The sequence below is a fragment of the Mustelus asterias genome, unplaced genomic scaffold, assembly GCF_964213995.1.
Source record: "Mustelus asterias unplaced genomic scaffold, sMusAst1.hap1.1 HAP1_SCAFFOLD_745, whole genome shotgun sequence".
NCBI lineage: Eukaryota > Metazoa > Chordata > Chondrichthyes > Carcharhiniformes > Triakidae > Mustelus > Mustelus asterias.
Genome location: NW_027590694.1, coordinates 124,181 through 144,823, shown reverse-complemented (window position 1 = coordinate 144,823; position 20,643 = coordinate 124,181). Strand labels below are relative to the sequence as shown.

Here is a 20,643-nt window from a genome sequence, read left to right as displayed (position 1 = left end):
AGCCAAGCCTGTACAACCTTTGCTCATGAGACAGCTCTCCCAATCTAGGTATTAGTCTGGTGAACCACCTTTGAACTGTTTCCTGTGTATTTACATCCTTCCTTAAATAATGTGACAAAACTGTACACAGTACTCCAGCACATCAGCTGTAATTAACTCTTGTGCATTCAAATATGACACCAGGTCAGTCAGCAGGGATTAGTTTGAATGTACACTGCAGTATGTTGTGTTTTTCTGAACTATTTTTGATTGTTGGGAAGGTTTCATCTTAAATGCAGTGCATCCTCTGTGGCAAAGTGATCAATTCAGAGCACAAACATGGGTTTGCTTAATTGTGGCTTTATATTGTGTCCTATTTTTGTGCAAGAGATTTTAGTGGAAATCCACAGAAAGTTTGCAGCCATGGCATTAATAGGGCTTTGAAAGAAAGTGTAGTATTTTGGAATGCCTTTCAGGCCCTCAGGACATTCTACAGCCTATGCAGTATTTTTGAAGTGTTGTAATATAGGAATTGTGGCAGCAGATTTGTTCACAGCAAGCTCTCACACACAGCAATGTGATCATGATTAATTATTTTCAGTAATGTTAGCGGATAAATATTGACTGGTTAGAAGGCACACCTCTGTTCAATGGGATATTGGCCCAGTTCTGTACATATTGACCTGGTCACCACATGGAATAGTGCATTTGAAGAAGTCTTTAATGTCCACCTGAAAGGGACGATAAGACCTGGTCTTCGATCTTGAGAAAGGAATGTTTCATTCCATTGATCCAGTATTCAGAGGGCACTGTCGGATTACTGGGAAGCTTATAACACTGCAATGCAGGCGGGTGTGACATGATGATTTTCACCATACTGGCTTCGAGATTGTCGTTCCAGTATATTCATGCAAAGTCATTACAGTCCTTTAACATCATAAATGTGTCACCAATCAAAATAAAGTTAGTCTAGGTTGGAATATTGTGAGCCAATTAATTTACTATAACATTTCAGGAAACAAATGCTATAGAATAACTCTGTGACCATATACCATAATGTTGCTACATGCAGATTTAGTGTATTATTATCAATAGTCCAGGAAATGTCACATTAAAACCAAAGTGCTTTAATGTTATGCCAGATTCTTTTTATAGAATGGAAGGAGGTCCTTTGGCCTATCAAATACATGTCTGTTCTCTGCAAGAGCAAATTGGCTCGTCTCATTCTGCAGTCCTGTTCCCATAGCTCTCAAGTATTTTCCCTTCAAGTGCTTATCCAGTTCCCTTTTGGAAGCATGATCCATGAAGAGTTCTGATTGTTTGCATTACTCCCGTTCCTCTCTCGCTGTCTCATAATAGCCCACAATACTCAAAAGCTTAAAGAGCTAAATCTATCATTGTATCAGTGGGGGGGGTGGTATCCTTTCTTCAGGTGCACACTGCATCAAGTTACTGTGTCAGCTTATTAAAGTCCGGGTCACACTGTTGTTTTAGAAATTGTACTCTTTCAGGAGTCACAGAAATATTTCAGAAATTCGCTATAAATCAGTATTTTTTTTCAGTGGGTGATTAACAGGGGTCATGAGGTACAGGTGTCTGTCTCAAACCGGATGCATTCCCTGATGATCCCAGTAAAAACATGAGCCGAATAGAACTGCCTTTGGGAAGAAAGATGATCTTAAGTTTATTAAGTTTATTTATTAGTGTCACAAATCAGTTTACATTAACACTGTAATGAAGTTACTGTGAAAATCTTCTAGTCGCCACACTCCGGTGCCTGTTCGGGTACACCAAGGGAGAATTTAGCATGGCCAATGCACCTAATCAGCACATCTTTCGGACCTGTGGGAGGAAACCGGAGCATCCGGAGGAAACCCACGCAGACACTGGGAGAACATGCAGACTCTGCACAGTGACCCAAGGCGGGAATCGAACCCAGGTCTCTGGCGCCGTGAGGCAGAGGTGCTAACCACTGTGCTGCCCATAACTGACTTTAAGTCAGTTCTTGGTCTAGTTGTACATTTCTAAAAAGAAGAGCTGACCATTCTTGGCATGTGACTCAAACATCTCCAGGGTGTGAGACCGAATAAATTGTTTTTCAAGTGTAGTGTTGGGATGTAGAAAAATGCAGCAGCCACTTTACATATCAGAATATTGGACAAATATCCATGTGGTGAATGACAGGTTAATCTCATTTTCATGAATTGGTTGTGGGAGGAATGTTGGTTGGGCTACACAGTGCTCTTCATATAGTGCCTTGGAATTTTGTGTGCCCATCTAAAATGGTAACTATGGCGCTAGCTCTACAGTCTGAAGGATAGTGCCCGAGTATTTTGAATGGAACTTCAACCTAAGCTATTAAGAAAGGTGAGAGAGAAACTGGAAAATTATGGATCTGCGGGTTCCGTGTTTATTGTGGGGAAGATATAATGAAAGACCGAGTGACGGAGCAGTTGGAGAAATTTGAGTTGATGAGAGAGAACAAACTTGAATTTAGAAATATTCAGTTGATGTCTAATGAACCTAATTGTAATGCTTAAGGAAGCAGTGGACAGGCAAATGAAAGCCTCCAGATATAGTTTATATGGCTTCCAGCAAGCATTTGGTAAGGTTTCACATAGAATCTGTTAGCTGAAAGTGAGGCTAATGGAATTAAAGACAAATTATTGACCTGCTTAAGAGATTAATTCAACTGTAGAAGGCAGAGAGCAAGGATCATAATTAGGTACTCGAAATGGAAGGAAATGATTTGTAGTGGCCCACTAAAACCTTTGGTGGGGTATGAGATGGAGTTCAGTCTGGAGAAAGGTGAGGTCATGCATTTGGGAAGGCTAACTCGGCAAGGGAATACACAAATTATAGGGTACTGGGAAGGATAGAGGAACAGAGTGCACGTCCACAGGTTCCTGAAGGAAGCTGGATTGCAAGATAAGTGGTCTAACTGGGTATGCTGGAACTGTAGAAAACACTGGTTGGGCCCCGAGCTGGAATACTGCATGCAGCTATTTTAAAGTCAAGAGGCTTTAGGAAAGATTGCACTGGAGCGAGTACCGAGGAGGTTTGAGCACAAGAACTAGGAGCAGGAGTAGGCAATTCAGCCCCTCGAGCCTGCTCCGCCATTCAATATGCTCATGGCTGATCTCATCTGAGCCTCATTTCCGTCTTCCTGCCCTCTCCCCACAATCCGGCTACTAATTAAAAACCGACCTATCTCAAATTTGTTTAGTAATCTGCCGTCCACTGCATTCTGGGTAGAGAATTCCACAGATTCATGACTCTTTGAGTGAAGTAATTCCTCCTCATTTTGGTTTTAAATCTGCCACCCTTTAGCCTAAAACTATGGGCCCTCGTTCTCGAATGTCCAACAAGGGGAAACATCCGCTCTATATCTACTCTGTCATTTCCCTTTAGCATTATCGGTGCAGGCTCGATGGAGCAAATGGCCGCCTCCTGCACTGTAGGGATATATGACTAAATAACTCAATTAGATTCCCTCTCACTCTTCCAAACTCCAGTGAGTATAGGCCTAAATTGCTCAATCTCTCTTCATAAGTCCCAAGAATAAGTCTCGTGAATGTTCTTTGAATTGCCTCTAATGTAATGCATTACATCACTGTCTGTGTGGAGTCTGCACGTTCTCCCCGTGTCTGCGTGGGTTTCCTCCAGGTGTTCCGGTTTCCTACCACAGTCCAAAGATGTGTGGGTTAGGTGTTTTGGCCATGGTAAATTGCCCCTTCGTGTCAGGGAGATTGGCTTGGGTAAATGCTTGGGGTTATGAGGATAGGGCCTGGGTGGGATTGTGGTCGATGCAAGCTCGATGGTCTGAATGGCCGCCTCCTGCTCTGTAGGGATTCTATGATCCTTCCTCAAATAAGGGGACCAAAACTGTATGCAGTACTCCAGATGCAGTCTCACCAATGCCCTATGCAGTTGCAACAACACTTCCCTATTTTTACATTCTATTCCATTAGCAAAGAATGCCAAAATTTTGTTTGCCTTCCTTATTACCTGCTGCACCTGCATACTACCTGCAGTTGGTGCATGAGGACACCTAGATCCTTCTGCACCAAAGCAAAGTTTCTCTCATTAATTTTATTCCGAAAGCAATGCACGTTTAGATACAAAGCCTTTAAGTTTGTCCTATTATTAATTTTCCCTACTCTTGTATGATTCCCTGGTGTAATATGACGTTCACATGCTCTGTCCCTTCCTTTCATTATCTGGTAACAATTAGCCTCGTCATTAACCACCTTCTTGCACCTTGATTTTTAAAATTTCCATGCAGCTGAACTCTCCCCTCACGATTTAGTTTAAAGCCCTATCTGGAGACCTCTTTATTTGATTTGCCACCAGCATGATTAAAGTGGAGCCCATTCCAACGGAACAGCTCCATCTTTCCCCAGTCCTGGTGTCAATGCCCCATGAACTCGAAACCATTTTACCCACACCAATTTAGAGCCACACATTTACCTCTTTAACCTTATTGATCCCATGCCAATGTTTGTGGCTCAGATAGTAATCCAGAGATTAGTACCCCTGTGGTTCTGCTTTTTAATTTATCGCCTAGCTGGGTAAAACCTTTTTCCTCATTCTACCTACATCATTGGTATCTACGTGGACCATGACAAGTGAATCTTTTTCCTCCCACTCCAAGTTCCTCTGCAGCCCAGATTTGATGTTCTTAACTCTGGAAGGGAGTAAGCCATTTGGAGGTTGCTTTTTGCGACCTGGCCACGGCTGGTTGCTGCTGGGATTCCGGCTCGGGATGGTCTGCACAAAAGGAGGAGGAATTAGTGGCGAGTGTGAAAGCGTCAAGTTCTTGATTGATTAACTCTGGAATGTATCAGCGACAGCTGGGAAGGACGTCAGGCACTCGGCAAGCGAAGGCTGGCTCTTAATAAAACCAATCTTTCATAAAATCATAGAATCCCACAGTGCAGAAGGAGGCCATTCGGCCCATTGAATCTGCACTGACCACAATCCCATCCAGGCCCTATCCCCAAAACCCCATGCATTTACCCTAGCTAGTCCCCCTGACACTAAGGGGCAATTTTAGCACAGCTAGTCCACCTAACCTGCACATCTTTGGATTCTTGTTCCAAAAAAATACGCTGGCACCAGGTAGGCAACACAGCCTTAGGGACTCTCAATCCTGGCTACAGAGAACAGTGTCTATTCCCCAAACTATACTATCCCTGACTACGGCTACATTTCTCTTTTCTCTTCGCACTTGAAAGATTCCCTGCGCCATAGTTCTGTGGTCAGTTTGCTCATCCTCCCTACAATCCCCACTTTCGTCCACACATGGAGCAAGAATCTCAAACCTGTTGGACAAAGGCAGGGGCTAATGCTCCTGCGGTGCTACCACTTAGATCCCTCTACCTGCTTCACTCAGGGCGGCACAGTGGTTCGCATTGCTGCCTCTCAGTGCCAGGGACCCGGGTTCGATTCCCGGCTCACATCAATACCTCCCTCCTTTTGGACAGGCTAGGAGAGTGGGCAAAGAAGTGGCAGATGGAATACAACGTGGAAAGGTGTGAGGTTATGCACTTTGGAAGGAGAATTGGAGGCACAGACTATTTTCTAAATGGGGAAATGCTTAGGAAATTAGAAACACAAAGGGACTTGGGAGTCCTTGTTCAAGATTCTCTTAAGGTTAACGTGCAGGTTCAGTTGGCAGTTAAGAAGGCAAATGCAATGTTAACGTTCATGTCGAGAGGGCTAGAATACAAGAGCAGGGATGTACTTTTGAGGCTGTGTAAGGCTCTGGTCAGACCCTATTTGGAGCATTGTGAGCAGTCTTGGGCTCCGTATCTAAGGAAGGATGTGCTGGCCTTGGAGAGGGTCCAGGGGAAGTTCACAAGAATGATCCCTGGAATGAACAGCTTGTCGTATGAGGAACGGTTGAGGACTCTGGGTCTGTACTCTTTGGAGTTTAGAAGGATGAGGGGGGGGGGATCTTGTTGAAACTTACAGGATACTGCGAGGCCTGGATAGAGTGGATGTGGCGAGGATGCTTCCACTCGTAGGAAAAACTAGAACCAGAGGGCACAACCTCAGACTAAAGGGACGATCCTTTAAAACAGAGATGAGGAGGAATTTCTTCAGCCACAGAGAGGCTAATCTGTGGAACTCTTTGCCGCAGAAGGCTGTGAAGGCCAAGTTATTGAGTGTCTTTAAGACAGATAGATAAATTCTTGATTAATAAGGGGATCAAGGGTTATGGGGAAAAGGCAGGAGAATGGGGATGAGAAAAGTATCAGCCATGATTGAATGACGGAAAGGACTTGATGGGCCGAGTGGCCTAATTCTGCTCTATGTCTTATGGTCCGACTCCAAATTCCCACACTTACCTCAACCGCCAAGCTTCACTCTCTGCAGCCAGCACTCAGTGTTGCCAAGATTGGAGAAATTTGGTTATGAAAAAAGGTTGGATAAGCTGTGATTGTTTTCTTTGGAATAGAGGAGGCTGAGGGGAGACCTAAGTATGTATTAAATTATGGGGTCTAAATAGAGTGATTAGAAAGGCCTTATTCCCCTTGGTTGAGATGTCCACAAACCAGGGAGATATATGTGTATATAAGGTAAGAGGTTTAGAGGGGAATTGAGGGAAAATTCTCTTACCTAAGAGTGGTGAGGATCTGGAACTCACTGCCCGAAAGGGTGATAGAAGCTGCAACACTCATATCATTTTTAAACGACTTGGATTTGCATTTAGATTCCCTAATCTTACAAGTCTGAAGATCAAGAACAGGAAAGGGGGATTAGGCTGGATGGCTGCTTGTTAGCTGACATGGACCCAATGGGCCAAATGGCCTTCCATGCTGTAGATTTCTATGATTTCAAGTAATCGCTATATTTATTAATGACTTGGAGAATACAATAGAGTCGTACATCCAAGTTTGCTGACAATAGAAAGATAAGTGGCAAAGGAGATAATGTAGCTGTAAGCATAAAATCACAAGAAGACATTGTTAGATCAAAATAGTGACATGAATTTCAATGCAGGAAAGTGAGGCCATTTTGGACCAAGCAAAGTAAAGATACACTGCAAAGCCTTTCTATCTAGAGGGCTATAAACATACAGAGGAGGAACTTTAGTTGCTACAATACAAAACCCTGGTCAGATCACATCAGGAATACAATGAGAAAGCCCTGGTTAGAAGGTGTGGATTATATGATAGGTTTAGGTCTCCCTAATGGAAGGTATCCTGTTACTTGTGGGGTCGGGGGGTATGTTTGGGTTCTGTTTATCTGCCCTCTTCCCATGAGGTTTTTCTTTTCTCTTTGTGTGAGTGTACACTGTCACGTCATGTCTTGGGTTTGGGGTTGTATCCCGACGTTCCCCTCTTTCTCCACCATCCTTTAATTGTTCGGAAATTTTGGTGTGCTGTTTTTGGCTCTAATTGGTTGTATTTGACCCCATAGGGGCTCTGATATGCTGTGTAGTTCGATCCTTGTTACCTTGTGGGTGAGGGTGTGCACCATTTTGCCATGTACTCATGGCTTTATCCTATTATTCTGATATCCACCACTCTATGTAATATCCTTTCATTATCCGTATGAAGGGAGATAATGATTACGATTGCAATGATTACAATGATGGTAACAAATTGTAATTGATATGCCAAACCAATTGTATTTTGCTGGTCTTTTCTGTATGTATATGTTGGAAAAATAATTATGCTGTACTGTATCAGTCCTGGAGGGCTTGTTGCAATGTATGTAAAAATGGGGAAAAATCTTCAATAAGAATATTTTTAAAAACACAATTGTGATAATGAATGTGACATCCGTAGAACGATGAGCTGTATCTGCGGGTTCTTCTCCACTTGCCCTAGTAGTCGTGGAATTTTTCCCTTTTCTTGGTCATGCTTCTCTGCTCACAAGAAATGATCCCTTTGCAGTAATTCACCTGACCAGTGCTGTGTATCCTTCTACAGTTTTTGATGATGGCGATGAAAGAACGTTGAGACGGACTTCACTGTGTCTGAAAGGAGAGCGACACTTTGCAGAGAGTGAGGTGAGTGGAGAAATGGAGCATCACTGGGTTGCCTGCTCTCTGCTGTGGTTTTTATGGCTACAATAACCTGTGTTTTGCTTGATGTTTTAGACGCTTGATCAGTTGCCTCTTACTAACCCAGAACACTTCGGCACTCCTGTCATTGGAAAGAAGTCCAACCGAGGAAGAAGGTCCAATCCACTGTGAGTATTAACCTGTAACGCACAGCTGTGGGACATTAAGATTATTAATAAGATAATCCAATCTTTATATGAGTGAATTTCTATATGTAGATTTTAATTCTCCACATTCCTGTATAAATGCTTTATGCCTGACCTTGATGGAAAATTTATTTTCCCTGTTTTCCTTCATTTTAGAAATCATTTTGCTGGAGTTCAGAAATAACCTTTTTCATGTCCTTGTTACTCTGAAGTGAACAGCGAAAAATAACTCTGTTACCAAAGTATTGGAACACTGTTTTGCAATATTCCAGAGCACTGCCATTTGTAAATGACTGCCCACTTAGAAAATGACCTGGGCAAGTACGAGACCCACCTTGTAAAAATGCCACTGCAGAGTTATTGAATTTTTGCAAACATTTATTAAATTCAAAAATTATACAAATAAACACCCTACTAACATTCTCCCATTATAAATTCTTGCATCCACACTTGGAGACCATCCATGTGAACCTGTTGCACAATAATTGTACTCTCCTGCCAACAGAGACACTGCAGTGCCACCACTTTTTGGAGGTTGCTTGGTATTTACATGAAAGGAATATTCATGTTCAGTGTTTAGCCCAATTGCATGCTTGAATGTACAGAAGTGAATGAAGACACCAACACACCACGACTGATTCAGGCCAAAAACTTAACTGCAACACCTCAGGTTCAGCATAAAGAAAGACTTGCATTTATAAAACACCTTTCACAATTATCAGATGACCCAAAGCATTTTACAGCCAATGAAGTACTTTACAATAGTGACTACACTTCAAATAATCCATGGAATGCCTGCAGTGCAGAAGGAGGCCATTCAGCTCATCAAATCTGCACCAACTCTCTGACAGAGTATCTTATCCAGGCCCTTTTCCCCACCCTATGTCTGTAACCCCACACATTTACCCTGCTAATCCCCTAACCATCACATCTTGGGACACTAAGGGACAATTTACCATGGCCAATCAACCTAACCTGCAAATCTTGGGACTGTGACAGGAAACCAGAGCACCCGGAGAAAACCCACGCAGACATGGGGAGAACGTGCAAACTCAGCACAGACAGTGACCCAAGCTGGGAATCGAACCTGGGTCCCTGGTGCTGTGAGGCAGCAGTGCTGACCACTATGCCACCGTGCCACCCTATGGAAATGCGGCTGCTAATTTGAACACAGCAAGCTCCCCTAAACAAAAATGTGGTTGTGATCAGACAATCTGTGTTGTGTTTATTGAGGGATGTATATTGGCCAGGGCAATATTTGTAATCGTGCCATGGGAACTAGGGCCAAGTTTTCACGTCTCGTCTGAAAGACAGCAATGCACCACTTTATCAACCTTGACTTCTGTGCTAAAATCCTGGAGCGGGATTTGAACCCACAACTTTTTGGTTGAGTCGAGAGTGCTACCAACCTGAGTCATGGCTGACATCTAAGTAGCCCCATCCCAGCCAGGGGTCTTGTTATATTTTTTGTGTTGGTTCAGTGGAGTTCTGCCAGTGCCAGAAACAGAAGAGTTTTTCAGTGTTTGCAGCTGGAATCAATTCCTCTCACTCATAAATTAAACACAGAATGGCCAGATGCTAAATAAATTGTTTGTCCCAGCTATATGTCTTAAACCAATGCCTCAAGTTTAAACTCAATATTCTTGTTTTTAATTCCCTTTGCCCTCTCTATCTCTGTACCCCTCCAGCCCAACAACCCTCTGAGAACTTCAGCTCATCTGTTCTAATATCTCCTTGTATGACTCGGCGGCAGATTTTATCTATTGGCACTCATTTGAAGTGCCTTGAGCTGCTTTACGACACTAAAGGCACTATGTACATATAAGTCATTATTGTCTGATAACACTATAGTGGAGTAAGTGTCGTCGGCTGTTTTACAGTATTAAGGACTGTATAAGAATGCCAGCTGTTGTTAACCCAATCAGAGTCCAATCCACAAAAAACGGTTTAACACTTTTCTAATTTCTGAAGTCATGCGAAAGGTTGGATTTTATTTTGTTGCATTTGTCTTGAGCTGGAGTCCGATACTGATTCTAGAAGTGGAAGTGATATCGCTGCAGCTACCCTGAACCCCCTTATGTTCTTTTCTATTTGTTGAGTTATGTAATAGCCCAGAAATGCCAGAATTCACTAGCATCCCGAAACAAGAGAAAGGTGCCAGTAATCAGACCATCACAGCTTGTGCCCTGATTAACCAAGCATGTTTGAAACTTTCAAGTTCCCAGCCTTTTCGATATCTTTCGATACAGGATAGTAACAAACTACCCTGAAAGGCTCGCAACCATCATAATAATATGGGGGGAAAGCAGGATTAGGCTATTGAGTTGGACGATCAGCCATGATCGTGATGAATGGCGGAGCAGGCTCGAAGGGCCGAATGGCCTCCTCCTGCTCCTATCTTCTATGTTTCTATGTAATAATAATTGTCATACTCAAAATGTTATTTTTGAGAAACTTTACTAATATTTGAACATGAATTTGAATAATGTACAATTCGTTACTGTTTATTCCTCTTTGAAGATCTTGGGTGGGATTCTCTGGCCGTGCTCATCCCAAAACTGGAAAATCCTGCCCGAGGTCAGCATACCTTCGCATGATCTCTTTCTCTCTCTCTCTCTCTCTCCACCCCCCCGCCCCACCCTATTCCTCTACGATTCCTGTGGCAGGCAGGACGGGGAAATTCCGCCCCCCCCCTTTGTGTCCATAATCTCTAACGTGCCTTTTTCATGCCTTTTTTAAGGCTATCGTATGTAACCTGTTTGTAGAATTAATCTGCACCTGGAGTAGTCTTTCTCTTATTTGGAAAGGTCAAATGCAAATTTGGAGAAATCCAATAGTTTGTGACCAATTATTTTTTCCTGTTGCAATTTGTTTCCATTTTATATTCTACATAAAGCAGACATCACTGCTGCTCTTGCAAGACGGCAGCACCACCCATGCCGTTTATACTGGCAGAAATGGGTTTGCGACAATAGCTGACAGTTTTTTCATATTGGCCTGTTCCACACGAAAGGTTATGCCTTTGCCTCTGCTCCCTGATAACAGAGTACAGTGCGGGATCCAGCCAGCAGCATTGAAGCCCACACCAGCAGCTTCCAATACAATCAGCAAATAATACTGCAGTTCCTACCATTCTCACCAACCCCATTTATCAGCAGCAACAACCTATATCGGGCAAACAGCGCCAACTATCTAACATCACTGTATGTGTTAGTTACAATGGTTGGAACTTTAACTGCATTAAATGGGTCAGCTATTTCAAGCAGTTACTATGTGACTATCTGTCCATGATGGTAAACCACCCCCTCCCCGTGGACTCCCTGACTCTTGCTGCTGCTTCTTGCCAGCTTGCTGAGCGGGACACATTAAGCTCCAATCTTTAATTTGGTAAAAGGTTGCATAGGCTATTATTTTCCTCAACATATGATCTAACTTGTAAGTGATAAAGGATTGAGGTGAAGAATTCTGGCTCTGATTTTAAGATGACAGTACCCTTTTAATGCACCCTCCTACAGATTTCTGCAAACCTTAAAATTCGAGCTAGACTCTTCAGGGGTGATGTCAGGAAGCACTTTTCACACAAAGGGTAGTGGAAATCTGGAACATTTTCCCCATAGCTCTCCCAAAAAAGCTGGTGAATAAGGGGGTGAAGGAACAGCTGGAAGTTTCAAAACTGAGATTGGTGGACTTGTGCTGGCGACGGTTATAGGATGAAGGTGGGAAAATTGAGTCAAAATACAGAGCAGCCACGATCTGATTGAATGGCAGAAGAGGCGAGAGGGAGTGACTGGCCTCTTCCTGTTCCTAAGTTCACCTGTCCTGAATGTCGGCTTCTGAATCAACCCCCAAATATCACGAGTTCTTTTATGCCTCCAGTACTTAACACCATCAATTGATTGTTATGTTGGCCACTGCATACAGCATGCAAACTCTGTTGACACCAATTTACTGTGAGTGTGTGTGTGTGTGTGTGTGGTGATTCTCTGACCCCCTCTTTGTCAGTAATAAGACTCGGCATGTTGCAGGGTCTGACAAAGGTAGCTCTTATGGGTAATGGGGAGCTGCTTGTCCGTTTAGATTGGATAACGTGTCTTCCATGTGATTTGGGAGTCCGTAATGAAGGACCCTGGAATTTTTACAAGAAATGAACATATTTTCGAGTATGTGAAGAGCTACTATTTGCTGTTAGCAGTGCGATCTAGTATTTGCCTTTGATGTTTGCAAGGGGTGACCCATCAAAACAGCAAATCAGTTTTACACATCAACCAAAAGCAAAAAGAAAACTCCAGATGTTGAAAGTGAAAATAACATTTCTGAAAATGCTCAGCAGGTCATGCAACATCTGTGGAGGGAGAGGACATGTTGTCATTTCAGTTGTGGAGCATTCTGATTTCTGCTGCAATTTTTTGTCCTTCCATTTTGAGCGACCTTGTCACCACCTCCTTAATGCTCTCACCTTCTCTCAGTCTCATAACGGTACTTTACAGTATTTCTATAATTTTTCTCCTTGTGCCTCCTATTATCCTGTGCTAATATCTCTTCTGCTTTTCTAAAACATCTCCTGTTTATACGCATGTATTTTTTTCCCCTTCCTTCAGAACCCTGGGGTGTAGTCCATCTGGTCCGAGTGATAGGGGTGGCACAGTGGTTAGCGCTGCTGCCTCACAGCGCCAGGGACCCGGGTTCGATTCCCGGCTTGGGTCACTGTCTGTGCGGAGTCTGCACGTTCTCTCTGTGTCTGCGTGGGTTTTCTCCGGGTGCTCCGGTTTCCTCCCATAATCCGAAAGATGTGCTGGTTAGGTGCATTGGCCACGCTAAATTGTGTCGGGGGCTCGCTAGGGTATGGGGTTTTGGAGATAGGGTCTGGGTGGGATTGTGGTCAGTGCAGACATGATGGGCCGAATGGCCTTCTACATTGTAAGATTCTATCCTCGCGCTGTGAGGCAGCACGGTAGCACAGTGGTTAGCTGTCTCACATCGCCAGGGACTCGGGTTCAATTCCCGGCTTGGGTCACTGTCTGTGTGGAGTTTGCACGTTCTCCCCGTGTCTGCCTGGGTTTCCTCCGGGTGCTCCGGTTTCCTCCCACATTCTGGTTAGGTGCATTGACCCGAACAGGCGCTGGACTGTGGCGACTAGGGGAATTTCACAGTAATTTCATTGCAGTGTTAATGTAAGCCTTACTTGTGACTAATAAATAAAATAAATTTATCCACCTTCAGACCTTTCAGCTTCCCTCGCACCTTCTCCTTAGTGATGGCACGACATTTACCTCTGCCCCCTGATTCTCTTGACGTTCTGGCATGTTACTGGTGTCTTCTACCGTGAAGACTAATACAAATTACCCATTCCGTTCCTCTGCCGTTTCTTTGTAGACTACTTCTCCAGCCTCATTTTCCAACGGTCCAATGTCCATTCTTGCCTCTTACCTTTTATATATCTAAAAAAACTCTTGCAATCTTCTTTTATATTACTAGCTAGCTTACCCTCATATTTCACCTTCTCCACTTTCATTGTTTTATTAAGTATTTATTTATTAAGAGTCCACGACTGAAATACTTCCTGTTCTGTGTGCAATTGCTGAAAGTTTACAGCATGTCCTGTTTCTGTTTTGGTCTTTCTCATCCTGAGCATAGCTGGAAAAGGGATCGAATCCAAGTGGAGATTGTAGAATTTTTGTTATAACTCCCTTTTTACATTTAGGTTTGCTTGGCGTTTGCTGTTTCTGCAGTTTGCTGTAAAATACATATTCTTGATCTTTGCTCCTAACTTTAATTCTTGCGTTAATAAAAGCAAACCTTCTCAGCATATTAATATTCCAACCTTCTAGGGTTTGAAGCAATTGAAGGTTAAGCTATTTAGTACTCAATACTCAAGCACTTTTTATGTCACTCAGTTTAATTTGCTGAATACATACAAATCAGTGTTGTTCTCTGTGCAAAATGCGGGGCTTTGGCATTGCGTGCATTAAGGCTCCTGAACAACGGCCCAAAGTCACTGATGGACTCACGGGAATGACCTCTATCATTTGGAAGTGATTTATGTCTAATCAATTTCTGAAAGATCGATCTTTGCCATTAAATGCAGATATAAAGCTGAAAGTAGCAGCTCAAAGTGTGACCGTCCTGTTCAATTGAAAAGGTAAACAACCATCTCATTTTGAAACTAGTGCAAAGTTCTCTGACACAAAGGGCTACTGCTAAAGATGTACCTGCGTTGCACTTTTGTTCTCTTGATGTGGTTTCTGGAGCTGTCATTAAAAACTCTGCTTGAATGCAAGATGTTTGTCTTTGGACTGCTTTTCCTCATTCCTAAAGCACAGTCAGAGTATTCTGGTTGTGTTACGCTAAAAATAGTCACAAGCATGTTTTGGGGGGTTTATTTGGCAGGTTCTGTTCAGTGTCCCAAAATATTTACTATTGAACATACATTGAATTCATAAAGCTGCATGTGCAAGCAGAAATGGTGCCGCGTTTGCACTTCAAAAATCAGAGAGGATGTGATATTTGAGCTGAAAATAATGAATCAGCAAGGCACTTAATTTCTGAAATCTGAGGAGCACTAATCCTACTTACAAATTGTCAGCTGTTCTTTGACTACTCCCAATGTATGTTGAAAGAAAGCTGTCAATGCAACTCATGTTCTCAAAGCATCTCTAGCCAATTTTAAGAAGGCCCAACCAAGCAAATCACTGACTGGCATCTGCTATAGCACAAAGTCATTCCCCACCATTGCATGGAGTTTCTCACTGACCAAGTTGCACTTGCTCACCCAAAAATGCCTTTTGTAGACACCCACCCTCGTGCATGCCCCCTTCCTGCATGTGAACCACTTGAGCTCAGGTCAGCCTTCATTCTGCACCATTGTCTGCAGAGGCATTGTGTCCCTAGTTTAAAAACAAACTTTCCATAAACCAAAATGTGGGAGCTTTTTGCCTTTTTCTGTGTCCACTGTTCAGCTGGTGTCATAATGTGCTTGCTGCTTCTTCCATTATCCCAAGTTCATGCACACCATTTATTCAGATTACACCACATCTGTTGTAATACCTGAAAGCACAGTGTGATTTGTATTTTTTAGACTCCTGACTTGAGACTCTATCTTATTGTGTGAACAAAGTAAATTCAGTCATAATCTGGTGTCTCATTTATTGTAGCCCTGATGAAGAAGAGTCATCTTCATCCAGTGATGAAGATGAGGAAGACAGACGATTAAGCGATGAATTAATTGGTAAAATTGTCTGTGTAGAGTGTACTAATGGAGACAAAAGGAAGACCTCACGCTACCCAGCCTTGGTGAGCATTTTTTGAACTGTAATTTTATTGCAGAAACCAGTTTAAATGTAGAGATTTATACTGAGACACGATGTGAGCTAGCTCTATATTCCTAACTCACGGTGTAGAAATCTGTCGCGGAACTTAACTGGCATCGTTCTTGAGGATCTGAGTTTAATTCGTTAAACCAAGTAGCTTTTATATTGTGTCAGCTTATAACTCCTAACTCAATTTCTCTTTAAATACTATTTGAAAATAAATCAAATCTAGTGACTCATTAGAAATGAACCAGATATCTACACTCCAATTCATGTTATCTAAAGAAAAAGGTATCTCTGCGATGTGTCTATGTGCCCTTTGTTCCATGTTCTAAGCTTTTTCCTTCAATTGCAAGTGGACCAAAAAAGTCTCTCTTTTTTTCTTATTTTGCTTTGTTCCGAAAGGTAATTTCTCCCGACTGCAGTGATGAAGTCACGGTGAAAAAGGACAGTGTGTTGGTTCGCTCATTCAAGGATGGCAAATTGTGAGTCCTTGCATCATTTATACTGCAGAGAACTGAAACTGATGAGAAAGCTGTTGCAGCACGGGGTTAATTCCAAAATACAGTCCCTATTGATAATAGAACAAAGAAATTACAGCACAGGAACAGGCCCTTTGGCCCTCCAAGCCTGCACCGACCTTGCTGCCCATCTGAACTAAAACCCCCTTCCCTTCCGGGGACCATATCCCTCTATTCCCATCCTGTTCATGTATTTGCCAAGACGCCTCTTAAAAGTCACTATCGTACCTGCTTCCCCTATCTCCCCCGGCAGCGGGTTCAAAGCACCCACAACCCTCTGTGTAAAAAAACTTATTTCGTATATCTCCTTTAAACCTTGCCCCTCGCATCTTAAACCTAAGCCCCCTAGTAATTCCACCCTGAGAAAAAGCTTCTGACTATCCACTCTGTCCATGCCCCTCACAATCTTGTAGATTTCTATCAGTTTGTCCTACAACCTCCGCCGCCGTTCAGTGAGAGCAAACCAAGTTTGTTCTCACTGCAGCATTAACTGAGGTCTCAGACTAATACCGTTAATATGTACGTCAATCTCCATTATACAGCACGTTCTCCGAGCATCTCCTGCATTATGCTGCTGGAATTCTGACTAACTACCAACAGCAATTTGCATCTCAGAGGGGCTGTGCATTCCTCTCCACTTGTGGGTGAGTGAGAGACAGGAGCATATCAAAATTCACTGCGCTAACCCATACGTGTGCGTGCGTGCATGTCTGTGTGTGTGTGTGTGTGTGGTGTGTGTGTCTGTGTGTGATTGGCACAATGAATACTAATAGTGGGGTATCTTGCCAAACGATTGAAATTGAACCTAGAACTTATTGTGTGCAGTATGAAGTTCAGTAATGAAACGAAAACAGAATATGCTGGCAGTACCCAGTAGGTTTACCAGAATTTGAGGAGACAGCTTAACATTTTAGGCAGAGACTTCCTCAATTCCTCAACAACAAAGATTGTTCTTGGATTCTGACATAATTTGATACAGAGTGCAGCTGGAGCACAAAGGCCGTGCATATGGACAGTGTGTGTGTGTCTGTGTAGATTGAATGAGTACCTCCGCTTTATCCCCAGGGCATTAAAATTACAAGCATAATAGTCCACCATTGATTCAGCTTGTCAGAATTCTAAATGGAATCCTTGTAGTAAACCATAACTTAACGGTTTTAATCCTGTGTAGAATTTTCAGATGCCAGAAGTACTCAGTTAAAGACGTTTTTATCCTTGGTGCCCTGTGCTGTCAGGGCAATTACAGCTTTATTCCTTAATATTGAGATATGTAGAAATTACAAGATGGAAGCCAGTTGGCCTAACCAATCCTTGTTAGCATTTATTCTCCACATGATCATACTTACCCGCCCTTTTCCCAGGCACCCTTCAAACCCTTTTTCTAAATCCACCCATACAATCTATCTGTAATTGCTGACGTAGTTTCTTCCTCAACCACGAACCCAGAGAGTGAATTCCACAGCTTTGCAATTAAGCATGAAGAATTTCTCCTATTCTCTGTTGAAGATTTAATCTTGAATCTCTCTGCTCTTTTGTTCAAAATATCCCACCGACTGAGAATAGTCCGCTTTGACCTATCTTGACCCACCTATTTGTTATTTGAATTTTTTTTTATCATTCCATAATCTATAATGCTCAAAAGAAGAAAAACTTCAATTTTACAAATCTTCATCTTTGTATTTTAGTAAAGTTTATTTATTAGTCACAAGTCGGCTTACATTAACACTGCAATGGAGTAACTATGAAAACCCCTTAGTCGCCACACTCCAGCACGTGTTCTGAGGGAGAATTTAGCACGGCCAATCCACCTAACCAGCATGTCCTTTGGACTGTGGGAGGAAACCGGAGCACCCGGAGGAAACCCACGCAGACACATGGAGAACGTGCAGACTCCGCACAGACAGTGACCCAAGCCGGGAATCGAACCCAGGTCCCTGGTGCTGTGAGGCAGCAGTGCTAACCAGCATGCCAGTCAGCATCCTAGTGAACCTCTTGTTCACTCTCTAAAGCCTCAATATTCTAACTACTGTGTGGAGACAAATACCACACATAGCACTCTAACTGAGCTCTTACTCAGATTTGATATAGGTTCGTCATTATCTCTTGTTTTATATTCTCTAGTCTTTGTAATAAATTGTGGAATCTATTAGCTTTATTACACCAATGAACACTGTATATTCGCTCCTATCTGCTCACACACCATTTGGTTCCACATGTATGCTGATGACACCCACTTCTATCTCACTACCACCTGCTTCGACCCCTCCACTATTTCTAAATTATTCAACTGCTTGTTTGATATCTAATTGATGAGCAGAAATTTCTTTCCCGAAATATTGGGAAGACCAAAGCCATTGATTTTGGTCCCCACCACAAGCAAACGACTCCATGACAATAGCGTGCCGCTGAACCAGACTGCTCACAACCTTGGCGTCATATTTAATCACCAAGACGCCCTAATTCTACCTCGGTAATGTCACCTATCTGCTGCTGAAACTCTTATCCATGCCTTCATTACCTCTACATTTGACTATTCCTGGGCTCTCTTGGCTGACACCCCACCTTCCACCCTTCATAAACTCAAGCTCATCCAAAGCTCTGCTGTCCGTGCCCGACACTAGAATCATAGAATCCCTACAGTGCAGAAGGAGGCCATTCGGCCCATCGAGTCTGCACTGACCACAATCCCACACAGGCCCTTTTCTTGTAACCCCACATATTTGCCCTGCTAATCCCCCCTGACACTAGGGTAAATTTATCATGACAATCAACCTAACCTGCGCATCTTTGGACTGTGGGAGGAAACCAGAACACCCGGAGGAAACCCACGCAGACACGGGGAGAACGTGCAAACTCCACACAGACAGTGACCCGAGGCCGGAATTGAACCCGGGTCCCTGGCGCTGTGAGGCAGTGGTGCTAACCACTGTGCCACCGTGCTGTCCCAAGTCCTGTTCACTCACCATCTCTGTGTCTGTTAACATAGATTGGCTCCTGATCCATAATGCCTTCAGTTTGAAATTCTTGTTTTGAAATCCTTCACCACATCCTTCAAACCTGCAACTCTGAGATTTCTGTGCTCTGCCTGTTCTGCCGTCTTGATTTTAATTCCTGCACCATTGGTGCCTGTGCTATCAGTTGGTCTCAAATCATGTTTGATAATTCTCCTGTGAAGTGCCTCAGGATGTTTTATGACATTAAAGGCATATAAAAATGCATGTTTATTATTAACATTGAATTGCACTGTCTTGCTCATTCCCCCTCCTTTCACAGTTTCCTTTTGTCTTCGAAAGGATTACCTGTATCTAGTATGTTTGGATCATCCGTATATTTTGATGTTACTCTCTTTAGGCCTATATTCAAAGCACAAATGGACACAATGAACAGAATTAGCCGTAGAACCTAAGCCACTACCCATTTCCTAGCACTCTGAAAACTGCCCTTAACTTTGACTCTGTTTGTTGCCTGACTAATTTTTTAACCTAGTTTACGATCCTCCCCCAAATCCATTTCATCATCTCCACTTCTCAAGCAAGTGACATTCGTTCCCACCACAAACACCGTTCCCTTTCCATGGATTCTATCGGCCTCTTTTGCCACTATCTCTGGCTGAACCATTGACTTCCAGTTTCACCCTGAGCTTAACTTCTCTATCACCAAGACCGCTTACTTCAATCTCTGTAACAGTGAAGGTTGTTGTGACTGCTCTGATAACACATTGCCAGGAAACCAAAACTTCAGTCAGTAGAGGTGGTCCATTAGCCCTCCTGGTGCACCATTGTCTCCGCGCGCCCCCCCCCCCGTGCCGTCTCCGCCCCCCCCCCCCCGGGCTGCCGTCTCCGGCACATCAATACATCGCTGCCTCTGTTGTCGGAAGCCTGACACATGGTTGGATTAAGCTCCTTTCTGGAACCCAATGCTGGAAGTTGAACCATGAAGAGATTTGTGTTTAGGCCACCCCATTCTAATGCTGAAATATGAACAAAGGAGAGGCTTGTGCCTAGGCCATCCCATTCTACAGTATTGTCAGCCGTCTGTTATCTAGTTGCTTTGTGCGATCATCTGACACAGGGAATGACCCGCTGTGGAAGGAAAAAAGGGAAAGTGGGTTAAAACTATGTTCCTGGCCAATCCACAGAATGTAGTTTTACAGAAATACCAATCTTTATGTTGCAACTGGGCCTCTTTCCACCACTCTTCATCTCACTAGTAACATATTCTTCTGTTCCCTTCTCATGTATCTATTTTTTCTCATGTATCTGTCTAGTTTTCCATGGAATACATGTTTGTTATTTTCTTCAGCTACTTCTTTTTCTCACCATGGAGCGGCACGGTGGCACAGTGGTTAGCACTGCTGCCTCACAGCGCCAGGGACCCGGGTTCGATTCCCGGCTCGGGTCACTGTCTGTGTGGAGTCTGCACGTTCCCCTGGTGTCTGCGTGGGTTTCCTCCGGGTGCTCCGGTTTCCTCCCACAGTCCAAAGATGTGCAGGTTAGGTGCATTGGCCATGCTAAATTGCCCCTCAGTGTACCCGAACCGGCGCCGGAGTGTGGCGACTAGGGGATTTTCACAGTAACTTCATTGCAGTGTTAATGTAAACCTACTTGTGACTA

The 20,643-nt window shown here is 43.3% G+C and overlaps 1 protein-coding gene across 6 annotated transcripts in view; it reads left to right on the top strand.

The window, feature by feature from the left end:
- arid4b (AT-rich interaction domain 4B) overlaps positions 1-20,643 on the top strand; it is a 166,339-nt gene that overhangs the window by 60,383 nt on the left and 85,313 nt on the right. For 2 of the 6 annotated variants that reach the window (XM_078205421.1, XM_078205417.1), the window contains exons 5-10: positions 7,923-8,002; positions 8,093-8,184; positions 14,288-14,341; positions 15,354-15,492; positions 15,915-15,994; positions 16,573-16,674. In XM_078205421.1, the coding sequence (XP_078061547.1) occupies positions 7,923-8,002; positions 8,093-8,184; positions 14,288-14,341; positions 15,354-15,492; positions 15,915-15,994; positions 16,573-16,674 (547 nt within the window). The remainder of the gene's footprint in view (positions 1-7,922; positions 8,003-8,092; positions 8,185-14,287; positions 14,342-15,353; positions 15,493-15,914; positions 15,995-16,572; positions 16,675-20,643) is intronic. The other 4 variants (XM_078205422.1, XM_078205419.1, XM_078205418.1 and 1 more) reach the window with 3 other exon arrangements.